Genomic DNA, 18,522 nt, shown 5'->3' on the forward strand with positions numbered 1-18,522 from the left:
AGACTTGAGACAAACACAGGCAGTGGTTCTCTGAGAACTTAAATAATCCCCCATCACTGAGGGCGAGGGCCGCGGAGGGGGCTTACAGCAGGGGCAGCTGGGGCCCAGGGGAGGGGGCTCCACAGGATGCTGGAAGGTTTCATTCCACCCTGCGCCTGGGGTGCTGTAAGCAGCAAGTCAGCATAAGTCCAACCCCTGCGAGGCACATCCAAACCCCTTCGTGAGGGGGTTCAAATGACAGGGGTGGGGACAAAGGGGCTCCCTGAGGATTTGGGCCCCACCCCTAAGAAGACTGACCCAGTCTCAGCTATTGCTGAGAGCAGCAGGGAAGGCCTCAGATTCCAGGGAAGTTGGGAGGACCCAGTATTAAATATGTCATAAATAGGGAGACTAATACTGTGCAGAGAGGTGGGCTTCACATTCCTCATGTCCTGCTTGGGAGGGGGGCCTCAGCCCTGTTCCCAGCAATGCCACTGGCCCCTGAGATGCTACTGCCCTTGGCCACCAGTGACGGGCATCCAGGGTGCCAACAGGAATCCCCAGTAGTCTCAAAGTCCGGGACTCCAGGGGCACACAAGTTGAGATGCTCACGGCTTCTTCATCTCATTTCTGTTCTGGAATTTGGCGCACCCAACCTTGAATGCAGTCAAGTCCAAGGCTCATGGCTTCTTCATCTTGTTTCTGTTCTTCTGGAGTTTGGTGTGCACGACCTTGAGCGTGGTCAGGAAATTGCCAAGGAAGAGGACGAGGAAGGTGAGAGCCAGCACGAACACCTGCGGACCCACAGGGATGCAGCGCCCAGCAGCACAGAGGGCAGGGTGGGTGGAGAGGAGAGAGAAGCTGGGTCAAGTCCCCTGCTGAATTGTAGGTCCTCACCTGAGGCCCCAGGGCTCCAGCAAAGCTGCAGGGGTTTCCAGAGGCAGAGGTAGGTGAACTGGGTAAAGGCAATGAGTTCCCAGCATCAGGCTGGTCCTGGAGGAGCATTTGATGGGGTGGGCCTCCTTAGCCCCTAGATCCCTGAGGGGCTCCAAGGTCCCTGAAATCCCCCCCACTATCTCCCAGAGTTTTCTGAGCAATAGGGCCCCAAGGCAGAGAAAAGGAGGTGGCTGAGGACAGAAATGTCCCTAAGCCAGCTCAGCACCAGCAAGGCCTCACCCCTACTCACACACAAATGGCCACACAAATGCCATACCTGCCATTCTCTGCATTCTTCATGGCTGGAGAGCTCAAACAGTGTGACAGCATTGTAGAGCTGCCAGAACTGGAGACAGGAAGACAGTACTGTTCACCCACTGAAAAGTCAGGGAGATGTCCAGCCCCCAGCTTCCAATCCCACCTGCACGAGGCACACCCCCCAGATAAACTGCACCCTAGGCAGGGTGGGTATGAGGACCAATTCTGGCTTCTTTCCTTAGTATCCCTGGACCCAGAGGCATCCCTGAGGCTTCTTGCTCCTGCAAGAAGACTGACTTGGTCTTGGCCATTGGCTAAGAGCAGCAGGGAAGGCCTCAGATTTGGGGGAAGCTGGGGTGGGCTAATACTATGGAGGGAGGAGAGGTGGGCTTCACATTTCAGCTGCCTGTAAACAACTGGTGAAGAAGGGGGAGACCTGAAGACCTTCTATTCCTGGGATCAGCACAGACAGGGGCACCCCAAAATAGCAGGGGAACTCACGTGGCCACAGAAGAGGAAAGGGAGGAGGAAGGTGAGGCCTCGCCACATCCAGGACTGGAATCCTTCTGTAGAAAGCAGCAAGGAGCCAAGGGCCCATATGAGGGGACTCAAGGGGCCACTGCCCCACCATGTACCCTAAAATTAGCCAGCAACTAACACCAGGCAGGCACTGTTCACCTTTTATAGGTGGGTAAGCACTCCACCGCAGTAACAACCCAGAGACCTGCAGAGCTCCTGTCACCATACCCAACTGCTCTCTCAAGTCACCATGAGACAAGGCCTGACACTACTCATGAGGCTCAGGCACTGTGTTTTCACTAATTTCCTTAATTGGTGCAGGAGTTTGCATTTTGGAATGGGCGTTTGCACATATTGCTTCAATCATATTAAAGTAGGGCTTTTTTTTTTTAAACCAGGGATTGAACCCAGGAGCGCTTAACCCCTGAACCACATCTTCAGCCCTTGTTATATTTTATTAGAGATGCTGAGTTGCTTAGAGCCTCGCTAAGTTGCTGAGGCTAGCTTTGAACTTGCAATCCTCCAGCCTCAGCCTCCAAAGTTGGTAGGATTACAGGCATGTGCCACAGCACTGGGCAAATAGGGCCTATTTTGCAGAGTACTCAGGTAGAAATGACCTTCTCCAATGATAGCAGAGCTTTATTAGAAATAGCTTCCCCTTAAAGTTTAAATGAGGGAAAGTTCTTTTTGATTGAGCATGCCATGGATGAAAAGGGTTAAGCTCATATTCCAATATACATATGTTTATACATTTTTAAAATTGTTTTGGTGCCAAGAATTGAACCCAGGGGGTGGGGATGTGGCTCAAGGGGTAGCGCGCTTGCCTGGCATGCGTGCGGCCTGGGTTTGATCCTCAGCACCACATACAAACAAAGATGTTGTGTCCACCGATAACTAAAAAAAATAAATATTAAAAAAATTCTCTCTCTCTCTCCCCCTTCCCTCCCTCTCCCTCTCTCTCTCTCTCTTTAAAAAAAAAAAAATTGAACCCAGGACCTTGCACATCTAGGCAAGTACTCTACCACTGAGCTATCCCTCCAACCCCTATTTATACATATTTATACATATAAGTGTCATACATGAATTATATGCAAACCAATACTAGGCTAATAGTGTGTGTGTGTGTATTTTTGAGATGGGATCTTGCTATGTTGCCCAGGTTGTCCTGGGCTCAAGCCATCTACCCATCTCAGGCTCCCAAGCAGCTGGGACTACATGCATATACCATCATGCCTGCCTAATATTTTGAATATTATAAAATGCAGGCAAAGAATAGATATCTAAAAGAATAAGGTCAAGGCCTAGCTCTGAGGGCCTGGCACTCAGTCAGCCTCACACTGGGCAATTGAAACAGAATCCATAATGAATTACAAAAAGCAACTCAGATAAAGAATGGCAGCCCTGGCTTTGCTGAATGGAAGGTCTTGTGTCCTTGCAACGACATGCTCCAGTGTGGGGAGCTGGGCAGGCCAAGGCTTGTTTGGCCCTTGCCTGGCTACTCACCCACAGTGAGGTCCAGGTGATTCCTCTCACCCAGGGCTCGCAACCTGTAGAGGCAGCCCCTCTGGTAATAATACTGTAGGAACTGGACACAGCCTGCAGGGGGAGCACAGCACCTGGGCTTAGGGCTGACAAACCTGAGGACAGGACAACTTTGCCTCTCCCCAAAAGCCCTAAGGTCCCCAAGTTCAGCAGACCTTACCAAACCACAGGCTGGTGGGACATCACCAGCTAGAGGGCAGAAAATTCACCCTGGTTACAATCCTTTGCCACCCCGGTTACAATCCTCTCCCACCCAATCCCAACACACACACACACACACACACACACACACACACACACTCTCTCTCTCTCTCTCTCTCTCTCTCTCCCCCCCACCCTCCCCACACTAGTCTGAACCTGCTTTATCCTCTATCCAGAATACAAAGACAGCTCAGATATGAGGACCCGTGTAAGCCCCAACTAGACTGGAAACTTCTGAAATTTTCCTAGGCACGCAGTACAAGCTTGAGAGACACCTGCTGGAACGTAAGATGACAGTGCTAAGCTGGAGGCTGCACACAGTGGAAGATCACAAGAGATGATGCCGTATAATGGGATAATTCCTAGTTGCTAAACATGAGGAAGTACTGACATAACAAAATAACAGTTAAGATAAATATTTTAAAAGTTATAGGGAGAAGTGCTGGGAAGTGATATTGGCCAAATTATATTGTTATATTTTGTATTGTGTTCATGTACAGATATGTAACAAATCCCATCAGTATGCACATCTATAATGCACAATAAAAAATGAGGGAAAAATAAAATTAAGTTATAATAGTAAAGCTCTATGTCCATAATTATAAAATGTACATATGAAATATATATATACATACATACATATGTACGTATATATATATATATATAAACATTTGAGGGGGCTGTGGCTCAGTGGTAGGGCACTTTGCCGAGCACATGTAAGGCACTGGGTTCAATCCTCAGCACCACATAAATTGAAATCTACAACTAAAAAAAAAATATTAAAAAAAAAAAAACATTTGAGGGCTGGGGATGTGGCTCAAGCGATAGCGCGCTCGTCTGGCATGCGCGCGGCCCGGGTTCAATCCTCAGCACCACATACAAACCAAGATGTTGTGTCCGCTGAAAAAACTAAAAAAATAAATATTCAAAAAAAAAAAAAACATTTGAGGGGCTGGGGATGTGGCTCAAGTGGTAGCGCGCTCGCCTAGCATGCGTGCGGCCTGGGTTCGATCCTCAGCACCACATACAAACTAAGATGTTGTGTCCGCCAAATACTAAAAAATAAATATTAAAATTTCTCTCTCTCCCACTCTCTCCCTCTCTCTCACTCTTTCTTTAAAAAAAAAAAACATTTGAAAGGACATAGATCTTAATGTTGATCACCCCTAAAGGTGGATTATTATACAATTTTCATTGTTGAATTTATATATTTATAGTTGTTTGCAAGCAGGTTCTTATTTAAAATTCAAGTAATATGGAGGGCTAGGGATACAGCACAGTATTAGAGCACTTGTGTAACATGCACCAAGCCCTCGGTTTGATCCCCAGTACTCAGGGAAAAAGAAAAAATGATAATACAGAGACAGGTATGGTGGTTGCACCTGTCGTCCCAGAAACTGGGGCTGAGTCAGGAGGATCACTTGAACCCAGAAGTTTGAGGTCAGCCTGGGGTACACAGCAAGACCTGTCTTAGGGGTGTAGCTTGGTGGTAGAGCACATGCTCAGCATGCACAAGGCTGGGGATTGAAGCCCTAGCACCAAAAGAAGGGAGGAAGGGAGGAAGGGAGGGAGGAAGAAAAAGGCAGGAGACAACCCCCTCAGAACCAATTCAGAATCAATTCACTGTATACCAATCCAGAGCTATTCTCTGCTTTTTTTTTTTTTTTTTTTCTGGTACTGGGGATTGAATTCAGTACGATGGATGGAAAGACTTTAACCCTGAGCTACATCCCCAGCCCTTTTTATTCTATCTTGAAACAGGGTCTCATGAAGGTGTTTGGATTGGCTTGGAACTCTCTACCCTCCTGACTCAGCCTCCAGAGTCACAAGGATTACAGGTGAGCACCACCACATCCAGCCTTCAGAGCTACTCTAAAATGGAAAAAAAAAAATCCATTTTAAGGACTTATTTAAAACTGGGAAACAAGGTTTGTGGCTCCAACACCACTTAGTTCCCAAAGGTTGCACTCCTGGGCAGAGGCTGGGGCTCCAGAGGGCAGGTGCAGGCTGATGTCCCTCTCCTAGGGCTGGGGGTGGGGAGGTAGGGTGGAGTTCAGCTGCGGGGCAGGGAATGGTTCTTTTCTGGATTTCTGGTCAGGGTCCTCTCCCTCCCTGGTCTCCCTCTACACAGGCCAGCAGTGATGTCCACTGGGGAGACCCCTTCAGTGAGAGCCCCAAGAAATCAGTCCCTCCCCCAAAGCTGGGCTCAGACACTCACTCTGAAAAATTGAGAATGCTAAAAACTGATTGCGAAACTTCTGATAAATTAGTCCATTGGGCCTGGAGAGAAAGAGGAAAAAAAAAGAGATGAGGTGCTCTGAAATCTTGACATTGGTCCCTGTCCCAGCTCTACTCCAACCAAGAGAGAAGAAAAGGTTTTAAAGTTAAGCCAGAGTCCCTGGTCTCTGCCCTTATTTGTCCTAGAACTGGGCCAGGTCATGCCCATCATTCTTTCTAAAACCAAGAGAGCTTGGTAGTCATTCTGAAACCTCATTCATTCCTTTGGCCTTGATGTTCCCTGTCACCTCTGCCCCAGACAGCAGGCAACTGTGAAATATTCCCAGCTGTGGAAACTCCCAACTGGCCTGACAGGGCCCTGGCAGCTAGGCCTCTAGCCCAGTTGTAAATTCATACTTGCCTTCCTGACCCAAAAGTCTTCCCTAGAAGGGCCCCTTCCACATTGACCAGCCTCAATTCATCCAGCTCCCTGGGGAAACTCTAGGGGCCCAGCAAGGGGCAACTCACCAGGTCAGCATCACTCCAGACAGGAACGTAGAGACATAATGGTGAGACACCCACCAGCCTTTAATTCTCGGGGAGAAAAGAAGGAAAGATGCTCAGGTGGGGACAGAAACACAGGTGATGGCCTCTGTTTCCAACCTATGCAGCAGGGGCTGCTCTACAGCTGGAAACAGCTTCTTGGAGTGAGAAACCAACAAAACCAAGGGCTGAGATGTGTTCCTGTGGTAGAGCACTTGCCTGGAAATGGGCACAAACCATACTCTGTCCCTTCTTGATCCTACAGAGATAATAATCCTATGCTGACTACCTGCAGATTATCCCAGAGACCCACTTCAGGTTCCAGGGGCTTTGGAGACCCTCATAACACATCCCTAACATCACCTGGCCTTCAGGCCCACCTCCCTGTCCTCTCTGGGCACCCAGATGTTCTGAGCATCCTGGCCTTTTCTTGAATTTGCCAAGCCTGCTGCTGCCTCAGGGCAATTATGGACTGAATTACATCCCCTCGAATTCTTATGTTGACATCTACTCCAGTACCTTAGAATGTGACTCTATTTGCAGATAGTGTCTTTTTTTAAAAAAAAATTTTTTTAGTTGTATGTGAACACAATACCTTTATTTATTTATTTTTCTGTGGTGCTGAAGATCAAACTCAGTGCCCTACATGTGTTAGGCAAGCGCTCTACCACTGAGCTACAAACCTAGCCCCAGAGAGGGTCTTTAAAGAGGTAACTGGAGTTAACAGAGGTCACAAAGGTGACCTAATCCAATGTGACTGGTGTCGTTGTACAAAGAGGAAAAGGCACCAGGGATAAGTGGGCACAGAGGAAAGGACACACTGTGAAGGTGGCCCTCTGCAAGCCAAGGAATAAAGACCTTAGAGACCAGCGTGCCAGCACCTTGATACTGGACTTTCAGTTTATGGAATCATAAAGAATAAAGATGTAGTTTGAGATGCCCAGTACACAGTAGTCCCCCTGGCAGTCCAGCAGCTAGTACAAGGCCTCTATACCTGCTGCTCTCTCTGCTCCAAGTCTTCTGCCTGCTGGGGGTGGGTCTGAATTCAAGTTTCAGACTAACTTTCACCTCTGCCAAAGGCCTTCGCTGACCACCTTGCTAAAACCCTGGATTACATTCCTGTTTAATTGTCTTCATGGTACTTACTGCCATCTAAGATTATGTATTCCTTTGTTACTGAGCCCCCTTTCCCACTCAACTGTAAATCCCAGAAGAGCAGGGATCTTGTCTGTGTTGCTCTCTGATGTATCTGTGACACCAAGATCAGAGCAGCTGCTCAGTTACTGTGTTGAATAAACAACAGTTTATTGGCTACGGCTCTGTGTGAGTGTTGTATATGCACTCACACAGAGCCGTAGCCATGCTATCCTGTGCAGACACAGGGATGACAGACTCTACATGTGTCCAAATCTGTCTCGGGTCTCTGCTGGCCTCCCCAGCTCCTCTCTGGGAGCTGCAATCCAAACACATGGAGCAATGAGCTCTGCTAAATGCACCCTGGGAACAGCTGGGCTCCTTCCTCCCAAAGACTGGGCAATGGGTGACGGCCATGGAAATAGTAATCACCTCTGTTCTGTCATAACTCTCTACCAGAACAGAGTACTGAGAAGGCACATGTCCAGATGCTGTCTCTTACAAGGAAGAGGAACCACGAGAACCTGCTGCTGGGGAAGAGGGTACTGCATGAGGCTTTCTTTTTAATGAAAACCAGCCTGCAGCTTGCTCTCCTGTCATCACCGCCAGGCCAACTGGCAGCTACAGGCCTGCTATTTGGGGATATGGCAAACAACATTCCAAGGAGTGGCTCTGCCATAGTCTACTTGGCTCTTCCACAAATGGTCACCATGCCTCTTCTCAATACTGTTGTGACATCCTTGTGGAAGTCCCCTGCATGACCCTTTCTCCATGGTGGCTATCAGAAGTTGGACGACTGGGGCAGGTTATGTCTTGATACCTATCAAATCACCCTCCAAAACAGCTTCCCCAATTTACACTCCCATCAGCAGTAGATTTGTTTCCCAAAACCTTCACAAACACTAGAGATAACATTTAATTTTTTTTTTTTTAGTTGTAGTTGGATGCCATACCTTTATTTTATTTATTTTTATGTGGTGCTGAGGACCGAACCCAGGGCCTTGCACGTGCTAGGCAAATGCTCTACTGCTGAGCCATAACCCCAGCCCAACATTTAAAATTTTTGTCACTCTCATTATGTCTTTTGTGTGTGAGGGGAAGGGAGGCACTGGGGATTGAACCCAGGGCCTCGTACATGCCAGGCAAACACTTTACCATGGAGCTACACCCCTGCCACTGTTATTGTTTTTTTTTTTTTTTTTTTTTGGCAGCAGGAGGGGGTAGGGCGGGGGAACCAGGAATTGATCTCAGGGGCACTCTACCACTGAGCCACATCCCCAGCCCTATTTTCTATTTTATTTGGAAACAGGGTCTCGCTGAGTTGCTTAGCACTTTGTTAAATTGCTAAGGCTGGCTGTGAACTCGTAATCCTCCTGCCTCCTGAGCTGCTGGGCATGTGCCACTGTGCCCAGCTGTTTGTCATTGGGATCCTAACTTGCATTTCCTAATAGGTGGGTTGGATCCATCTTAAAACCTTCCTACTGGAAAGTGCACATCACAAGAATGAGGGCTGAATCTTAACCACCTCCTCTTCTCTTTTCAGCCCATAAGACATTTCTGGATATCAATTAGCTGTTCAGGCAACAGCCTATGTGTGACTCAAGGATTATGATAAGAAATTTAGGAATACAAGGCTCTGTATTCCTAGCAATAACAGCACCAGGTAAACAATAGCATTCAATAAATGTTGTCATGAATGAAGTGATATCCAGGAGGTGTGGCGAGTGAAAGCAGCAGCTAGTCTGTATGCCAACCACCACAGATCACATTCATCCATATCTTTGTCCCCAGCACTGCCCCAATTCTATTACCCTCTTCTTGGCTGTCTGAGTCTAAGAGGACCCCTAAATCCAATTTCCTAATAGTAAATTCAGCTCGCCAGATCCTTGGACTTTCAGCTTGAAGATCAACCAAGAGCCTGACATGGCAGTGCATGCCTATAATCTCAGCTGCTCAGGATGCTGAAGTAGGAGGATCACAAGTTTGAGGCCAACCTAAAATTTAGTGAGACCTTGTCTTAAAATTAAAAGGGCTATGGGTGCAGCTCAGTGGAAGAGCACTTGTCCAGCATGCATGAGGCCCTTGGTTCAATTCCCAGGACCTCCTGCCACCAAAGGGCAACCAAGAGGTGTCACTGCAACCCCTCTAGAGTTCTGCAAAGCCACACAGGAGCTCTCAGATCTTGTCCCGGGACACTCTTTTGTCCTACTCCCCAAAGTTTCCCTGAGAAATGCCCTTTCCTGATTGGGTGCTGCCTGGGCCAAACCCACACTCTAGACAAGCTTGACTGAGCAATGGCTTTCAATTTCACAGCTAGTGGTGCCCAGAACCCAGTTTTGACAGATGCCACCAATAAACTCAGCTCAACACCATGGGGTGAAGCTAGAAACTGCATCTTCCCCAGCTTAGCATTCATGAGCCCTACTGTCCATCTGTTCACCCTAGGGCTCGGGGCTGGTTTTGTGTCTGTGTTTTTATATAAAGGTTTGATTGTGATATAGCTCAGATACCGTCAAATTCATCCAGTTATACAATTCAGTGGTTTTTATTATATTCTCAGAGCTGTGTAACCATCACAATTAATTCAGAACCTTTGAATCACCTCAAAAAGAACTCTGCAAAAACCCCATAGCAGTCACTTTCTGGGCCATCTTTGCCATAAAAACAAGGCCTGTGGACCTGTTCTTAGAAGCAGAGGGTAGAGGACTCAGGAAGAGCAGGTGCAGGTGGGCCAGAGCAGAGGGATAGCACATTGGACTCTGCAGATCATGCCAGGGAGATTGTCTCTTCTCCCTTCAGGACACATTAGATAACGTCTGCTTGTGCAGAAGAGATGCGCACCAGGCATTGTTCAACCCAAGGCAGCTTCTGGCTTTGGGGTTGGGGCAATCTGGACAGCTGGGGAATGGCTTCTACTCCTCCCTTGCCTGCAGCCCTCTACATGTTTGTTCCAAGGATAGGCCCCTGAAAAAGCCAGAGATCCAAGCACTGTGAGCTGGTTCTCTAGGAAAGCCAACCCAGCTGGATTGCCATCACTATTGATTTGGGCATAGAACTAACTATAGTGGACATCAGCTGTTTTGCCATTTGCCAATCACCACCCATCCTGGTCCGCGGCCTCGGGTATATAGGAAGTCACCCCACTCACACCATCGGCTGGTTTGGTGGAGCTGAGGACTGTATCCAGAGGACTGTGTCTCAGAACTGGCCAATCTGTGCTCAGCAGCTCTTTGGCAACAGTGATTGGCTCAGGGGCCAGCAAGTCATCCCAATTTAACCAGTCAGAAGTTTGAAGATTCCCTCTGGATCTATGAGGATACAGGAGGGGCTCTCAGCTCTGGAACTGCTGACCCGATTCCTGGCCAACCTGGGCTTAGAGGAGCCAGCCCAGGGAGAACACTAGGGAGTTAGAGTGGGCTGTTAACATTGTTGGGAGTGGGTCATGCTGGCGTACGCCGCCAGAATCCCAGCAACTCAGGACACTGAAGCATGAGGATCACCAAGTTTGAAGCCAGTCTTGGCAACTTAACGAGGCCCTATCTCAAACATTAAGAAAGGGCTGGAGGTGTAGCTCAGTGACAGCACTCCTGGATCCAATCCCCAGGACCCGGGTGTGTTGGAGGGGGGCACTGTTGGAGCTTTTTTTCTCCTTTTCCCAGTTATGTGGGCTCATAAGTGCCCCCTCAGATTTAGTCCCTCCTGGGTGGGTTTCCATCATTTGCCAAGTTTGCAAGGGAAGCTGACTTGCTTATTGAGCCAAAGAGCTACAGCTCAGGTGGGAGCCCGCACAGCAGGGGTGGCTCCATTTTGTGATGGGAATACACCCACACCCCAAGCCTGTTCCCAGAGTACTCCTTCTGTCCAAATTCAGATCTCAGATACAACCAGGAAACAGACAAGAGTCTCGGGGATCCATCATGTATGACCACAAATAGGACCCTAAATAGAATAAGTTACACTTTATGTATGTATATTCTGCCAAAGTCCATTCTACTGTCATGTGTAACTAAGAATAAAAAATAAAAATCTTTTTAAAAAATGTCTCTGGGAGACAAGCCTGCAGGAGGCGCATATGGTTGGTTCTGCTCTACTGTCCCCATAATACCAGCATGGTCCCAAAGACCTTTCCTCACTGCTGAGCCTGGCTTCAATTCATTTCAACAAAGTCCATGGGGTGTTTGCTGGGTACCAGCCCTAAGCTCCTGAGTTGGCTCTGGGCTACTTAAGAAATGAGAAAAGCAGCACGCATCCCAACTTGGGCCCTCCTGCTGCCTCTGCACATGCTTTTTGGGAATGGTTTCTTAGCTATTCCCTGGTGAGAGGCCAGAGCGGGAGAAACCTCCTAGACATCTTTCTTCATCCACCCCAGGATAAATCAGCTCTTACAAGGAGCTGGAGGAGGATGGAGACTAAATCTGCAGCAGATGTTGAAAACGAGTCACAAGTTTTGAGTCACCCAGATTCAGCCCACCTGCCTCATCCCCTCCCCCACAAGCTGGCCACAGCTTATTGCCGTCATTCTAGAAGCTGAGGCCCTCATTTGGGCCCACTGGCCCCATTCCAGGCTCTCCTCCCCAAGGCCAGTGTGGGATGACAGCCTGGAGGAATGGTTCCATCACAACTTGAGATTTCTTGGGCCACACTTACCAGGACAGGGCCTTTTTAAATTTGTGGGTGCTCCCAAAAAGTAGTGTGAGTTACCTTGGAGTCTTGTAACTCACTGTCTGGTGCTCAATAAATATGTGATGAATAGCACATGCTGGGGGGCAGGAAGAGCAAATGTACAGAAAGCTTTGCTGTGAAAGCCCAGAGACAACACTCCTGCTCTTCCTTCAGCATCAACACCCAGGAGCCAGGAAAGCTCCTGCTAAACTGTTAGGCAAGTGAGGTTTGTCTCTGGAACTCCATCCCTCCCTTTAGTACCGGCGCTGAGCTCCACAATTTCAGGGACTCTCTCTCCTTCTCTTTGGTAACTCCCCCACCAGTAGCTCAACATAGTAAAAACAAATAACAATAATAAAAAACTGGACAGAATAACTCTTCCTAAAGTGTGGATGACTGTTAAAGTTAAAGCATGTACCCAAGCTATCTCTCCCAATTTTTTTATACCTTTATTTATTTATTTTTATGTAGTGCTGAGGATCGAACTCAGGGCCTCGCACATGCTAGGTGAGCGCTCTACTGTTGAGCCACAACCCCAGCCTCCCCACCCAAGCTCTCTTAATAGAAGCTCAGCATAAGGGTGAAACAGCAAGATGACGGCAAGTCCACAGCTACAGAAAAGAATTAGTGATAAAAGTGTCTTGCCAATTGCCCTGGTCTCATTTCCCTATCATCTGGATTCTCTCCAACCACATCCCAAAAACGATAGATACTATTCACTCTAAAATTAATGTTACTTATTTGGTAAGGTCTTCTACTTCAGTGTTCCCCAAAGCATAGGTGCATGCCACCCAGTTTTAGGATGACATGAGAGCATCACACCAAATGTAATGAACCTCAAGGAAAGGTCCACTGTTTAGTTCTTCTCCTTTCCCGATTAAGTCAAGGAGAGTCTGGGTTACATGCTAGGATATCTTTAATGCCTCTTGAGATCTGCTCATCCCCCTTTTGCTACACACACACACACACAGAGCAAACTTCAGGCCCAAGGGCTCAAGAAGCAAGAATAACTGACATCAACAATCTCTACAGGGAAAATAGTAGGATACTTTTACAGAACTCCTCTCCAACTGCTGGTTGTTTTCCATGAATGATGGTGAAATAAAGTTTTCTATAATCATAAATCAATATACATTTAAGTTTAAAAAAAGGAGGATTGATTTAAAATGTAAGGAAATCATCACCCAGGTTGTACATGAATATGGCAAAAATGGTGAGGACAGGACAAGAATGAGCAGCCTGAGAAACACTGATCTGTCTAAACAGCTGTGCTATAGGCTGTGCTCCTGAGACACTGTGCCAACCCCCATGGGCTGGCAGGAAGGATTTGGTGGTCCTTACCTCTTGGATTTACCTTCAGGGTGAGATCCGGCAGGGCAGGGACCTGCCATAAGAGACCACCAGGCAAAAAAATGAGAAGGTGGCAAATAATTTCAGGGGTTTGGCAGATGTTCATTTCTTGGCTGATCCTCACCAGTCCCAGAAAGCAGGAAGTAGGAAAGGGTTGGGAGGCTGTTCCATGATCACCCCCCAAAAATCAGACCTTTAGAAAATGAGTCCTCCACGTGGCAAGGCATGGGTCTTTTATCTACCCCCCATGCTGGGGATCAAATCCCGGGCCTTATAACATACTCTACTCTCAACCCCCAAGTAATGGATCTTAACTAGGTCCCATGACTCTGCTCAGGGGCAGGTAGAACAGAAAGGAGACCAAGAGAAAACAGTGGGGTTTCTCAGACTCAGAACCTTTTAGAGATGGGGAAAGTTGGGGATACCCAGTCATGCCAAGATTCACTCATGACACTAACACAATTGCTTCCCCCAAGGGACCTGAAAACCACCCAAAGAGGGATATGGCTTGCCCAGGGCCACAGAGCTGGTCAGTGACAGCACTGGTACTAGGACCCAGGAATTCTCACTCCTAACACAGGATAGGTTTGGCCCAAAACCCTCACCAATCTTTCCATTCTTCTCCCCATCTCCTTGTATAGGACCTTCCACTCTTGACACCAAAACTCATCACCCTCCTAGAAATAATATACTAGTGTTCCTCTGAGGAACTTTTCCCCTCCTGACAAGTGTTTCTGTGCTGCTAATGATGGCAGGAGGCTCCAGCCTAGCCAGTCACAGCAGTGTACTGGCAGGCAGCAGTTCAGAGATCCGGTCAGCTCCTGGACCCAACCAATGGGACCCAGTTGCTGAGCCATGGAACAGAGAAATATGTCCTGTTTGCCAAGAGTGATGGTGTGGAGCCTGAGAGTGAAACAACACAGGAGAGGACAGAGCTGAGAGACGGAGAAATGGGTCCTGATGACACTGTCAGAACACCTAGGTTAGGCCTTACCTGAAGTCAGAACCAATGAACCTGCTCATTGTGTGAGACAACAGATTTCCTGTTACACTAAACCAGTTTGAAGTAGGATTCCTTGCTCCTCCGCAGAATAACCATGAACATGAAACTGCGCCAGCAGCATCAGATGCACTGTCCCTCCTCTTTGGGTCACAGAGCCCCCAAGGGGAAAGGGAATGCAGGTTGAGGGTGTCAATCCTCACCTGACTCCCCTTCATGACAGAATTCCTTTTGGCTCCCTCTGCGCCCCCCACAATCTGGGCTCCCAGTTACCTCGAGCCGTTGCTGATGAGAATACTCTCCCGGATCGTCAGGGTGCAGTAATACCACACCAGCAGGAAGTTAAAAACTTCATCCGTCACCCTGGCATGAAGAAACAGCCCCAGGGAGGGGAGCAACGTGAGCACCAGGACAGCCAGCCCTTCACCCCAAAAGGACAGCACCAGGGCAATGGCTTCCCATGGCAGGCACTACCTCTGGAAACCCCTACTCCACTTTGGCAAGCAGAAGTCTGGACCCTGGATGTCTCCTCTCTCCCTGTAATGTCCAGGACCACTGCTCCTCCTTCTACCGGGCCCTACCTGCACTCCAGGCTCTAGCTGAGGATCTCCTCCTCCCTGGTCCAATGCCCAAGGCAACCCATCTCTAAACTCTTCCTGTCTGGGAAGATTCTGGATGACAACAGAAGGACCTTTAAGAACTGTTCTATTTTAGGTTGTTTGTCTTCAATGGTAAGATGCAAATTCCTCCCATCTCCTTAAACCAGGTAGTTTTGGGGTGGGGGTTACTGGGGATAGAATCTAGGTGTCTCTACCACTGAGACAGATCCCAAGACCTTTTTATTTGTTTAACTTTGTGTGTGTGTGTGTGTGTGTGTGTGTGTGTTGCTGGGGATTGAACCCAGGGCCTTATGCATGCAAGGCAACCACTTTACCAATTTACCCAGTCCCCTTAATTTAATTTTTGACAGGGTCTCTCACTAAGTTGCTGAGGCTGGCCTTCAAGATAGAATCCTCCTGCCTCAGCCTCCACACTCACTGAGATTACAGGTGTGTGCCACCACACCTGGTTAAACCATTTGTTACACATATGAAATGAGTCTTAATGGCCTATGTGAGCTACCAAGCTAAATGAAGAAATACTCCTTTGCCTCTTCTACTGTGATTGTAGCCTGTAACCTAGCTGAGCAGGTCTCAGATGCAGACAGAATGGACTGCTGATGCCCATGGGGCTGTGGGCCTCAGCTTGCCATCTGTAAAGTGAGAAGGCTGGCCCCCTAACAGAGCATCCCAGGGCAAAGGTTTCTGGGAGAGAGCCAGTGGCAAACAGCCCTCTGAGGCACCCCTGCCAGCAAAGGCTCTGGTGGAGGGCTCTGTCTTTGACCCTGACAGGGAAGCTCTTCTGCACCTGCCAGTGCCAGACAGACTTCTCCCAGGAGAAGTGACCATGGGTCTTGGCTGTCTGCAGATAAGGGAGGAAAAACACCCCAATTTCCCTGAAGTGGGAGACCCTCTTCCCTCAGAGGGAAGGAGGGAGGATGCAACTTCGGCAACAATGAATAAAATTAGGGGTGTCTCTGAAGCTATGTGACTGTGTTTTGTGGAGTGAGATGACAGTTACCCTCAGACCCCAGGGCTGAACTGTTGTCACCTACAAAGATAAGTCTCAGGAGGGTCAGGATTCCTGAATTCACTCTGGAATTCCAGGGCCTGAGTCCAAATCCCAGCTCTGTCACTTCCCAGCTGTGGGACTGAGGATGAGTAAGCCGCTCCTTGGAGCCCACACTTCCTCTCTGTAATGTGGGAGGGTAATGGCACCTGCTGTGAAGGGCTGCCATGCTCAGTTAATACAGAGTGCTTAAGACAGTGTCCCCAGTGTAACAGAGCTGGGCATGTTCTGGGTTAAAACTCTGGAAGTACCAGACCATCCAGTCTGCAAAATGAGGTTCAGAAGCTTATCAGTGAGGAATCAGAGGCCCACAGGACTTGGATGAGAAGTGAGGGTGGAGAGAGACAGGTATCCCAGGACAGAGCGTCACTTTTTTTTTTTTTTTTGGTACTAGGGAGTCTAGTACCAAAATCCAGGGGTGCTCAACCACTGAGCCACATCCCCATCCTTTTTGTATTTTATTTAGAGACAGGGTCCCACTGAGTGGCTGAGGGCCTTGCTAAATTATTGAGGCTGGCTTTGAACTAGCTCCTGCCTCAGCCTCCTGAGCCGTTGGGTTTACAGGCGTGTGCCACTACACACAGCCGGGTGAGGGTCACTTTCAATGCAGGTTTTCCTGCTCACCTCCAGCAGGAGGAAAGCACAATAGCCAGCTGTGGATACAAGGACATTTTTGCTAATCCCTTCCTAAATCTTCTGGATGAAGACAGGAGTCAAAACAAAATGTTATGGTTCCAGCACTTGCTCTGACTTGCTTCAGGTGCTGGCCTCAATCTGCTTGGCAAAGTGTGTGAGTTTCCTATGGCTGCTGTAACAAATCACCTTGAACTAAACGGTTTAAAGAAACCATTTAATCTCCTACCATTCTGGAGGTCAAAAGTCTGAACTGGGTCTCACCAGGCTAAAATCAAGCTTTTAGCAGGCCTTATCCCTGCTGGAGGCTCTCAGGGAGAATATGCTTCCTGTCCTTTTCTAGTTTCCAGAGGCTGCCGTATTTCTTGTCCTTGTACCATTCCTATCTTGGTTTCTGTCATCACATCTCTTCCTGGGATTCTGATTCTTCTGCCTCCCTCTTATGAGGACTCTTATGATGACCCTGGGTCCACATGGATAACCCAGGCTAACTTGCCCATCTCCAGATCCTTAACCCAATCATATCTGCAGAATCCCTCTTGCCATATAAGAGAATGTGTTCACAGGTTGCAGAGACAAGGACGGGACCACTACTCAGCCTCTCACACTGGTCAGCACTGGTAACCGGAAACTTGCTATGCTACGCACATTCTGCACGGATGGTCACTCTGAATCCTTGAAAAGCCCTGCACAAAGCAGGTACATGTACTACGCTCACACCTGCATGACTTCCAATTGCCAGAACCTGCCACTCTTGATGTGCCCAGGGCTCTCTTGGGCCACCACAGCCACTCTTCTGGTGCACGAAGCAGATCAGAAGGTGGAGGAATTAGTACCCTCTAGGAGAAGTCCCTAGCTTCCCTGATTGACAGCAGTGGGAGGACGACACACCAGCTGCCTGGCCCTCAGGTGGGACATCCCAGGTTATTCCGTACTGTCCTGGATTCTCTGCAGTACTGAGCTCCAAATGCCTATGGGATGGCTCTTCTTTGTTTTACTTTCTGTTCAGCTACCCGTGTTTCCTAGGATCATCTATCATAGGGACTGAAATACTTGTCTTGGGGTATTATATATTTGTCTTCTAAAGGAAACCCAAGGATGGAACTACTTCCTACTTTACAGATGAGGAAATAAAGGCTCAGAGAGGGGGAGTGAGTTGCCCAGGATCACACAGCTGCTAAGCCTTGGAATGAGATCCAAACCCAAACCCATCTAAATGAAGCTTAACTCGGACTACCTTGTTCCTACCTGGCTTGAAACCCCATAAAGCAGTTCTGACCTGACAGCTTCTTAGCTTGAAGACTGCAGAGAGAAGTCTCAAACTTTCTAGGTACCTCAGATACCTCAACAAAGCTTCCTAAACACCAGGCAGCATGGATAAGAGGGGTCCTAGGGACCATGGGAAAGACGAGGAAGCAGAGTGGTGAAGGGCTATACTCAGGGTCACATAGCCTATGAGTGGTAGAGTTGGGCTTAGGACCCAGGGCTCTGAAGCTGTTGGCTGTCAAACTTCAAGCTTAGAGGTATCAAGGAGGGCATTTGGGTGGAGCACCCAGCAAGGAAACTATGCCAAGGGGGTAAGTATAACCCTGCTAGCTGGGCACACTGAATATTAAGCTGTGATCTTTAGGGGGCAGATGGGAAGATAGATTCTGGCTATGTTTTCAGGCTGATCTTAAACTCATGGGCTCAAACAACTCATGGTTACATGCACCTGTAGCTGAACTACAGGTGCATGCAACCATGCTTGGCTGTGATCTTCTTGAGAGCCCAGTCCTAACACAAGGTGACAGTGACAATAACAGTAGCAAGTACTAATGGCTCCATAGCAAGCTCCCCTGTGGTCACCAGGAGAGAGGAGCTGCCTGCCCAGTCCCACC

The 18,522-nt window shown here is 48.4% G+C and overlaps 1 protein-coding gene across 5 annotated transcripts in view; it reads right to left on the reverse strand.

Annotated features, from left to right (window-relative positions):
* Window positions 1–23: 23 nt before the first annotated feature.
* The window catches only part of Tmem120b (transmembrane protein 120B), a 43,094-nt gene continuing 24,595 nt past the window's right edge, over window positions 24–18,522 (reverse strand). The window contains exons 6-13 of one of the 5 annotated variants that reach the window (XM_026386046.2): window positions 14,615–14,704; window positions 6,181–6,246; window positions 5,654–5,715; window positions 3,196–3,288; window positions 1,675–1,739; window positions 1,193–1,261; window positions 877–934; window positions 24–710 (exon numbers count right to left, since the gene is read on the reverse strand). In XM_026386046.2, the coding sequence (XP_026241831.2) occupies window positions 604–710; window positions 877–934; window positions 1,193–1,261; window positions 1,675–1,739; window positions 3,196–3,288; window positions 5,654–5,715; window positions 6,181–6,246; window positions 14,615–14,704 (610 nt within the window). In that variant the 3' untranslated portion in view covers window positions 24–603. Of the gene's footprint in view, window positions 774–876; window positions 935–1,192; window positions 1,262–1,674; window positions 1,740–3,195; window positions 3,289–5,653; window positions 5,716–6,180; window positions 6,247–14,614; window positions 14,705–18,522 lie in introns of all 5 variants that reach the window. The other 4 variants (XM_026386049.2, XM_026386050.2, XM_026386051.2 and 1 more) reach the window with 4 other exon arrangements.

This window comes from Urocitellus parryii, chromosome 3 (assembly GCF_045843805.1).
Source record: "Urocitellus parryii isolate mUroPar1 chromosome 3, mUroPar1.hap1, whole genome shotgun sequence".
Lineage (NCBI taxonomy): Eukaryota > Metazoa > Chordata > Mammalia > Rodentia > Sciuridae > Urocitellus > Urocitellus parryii.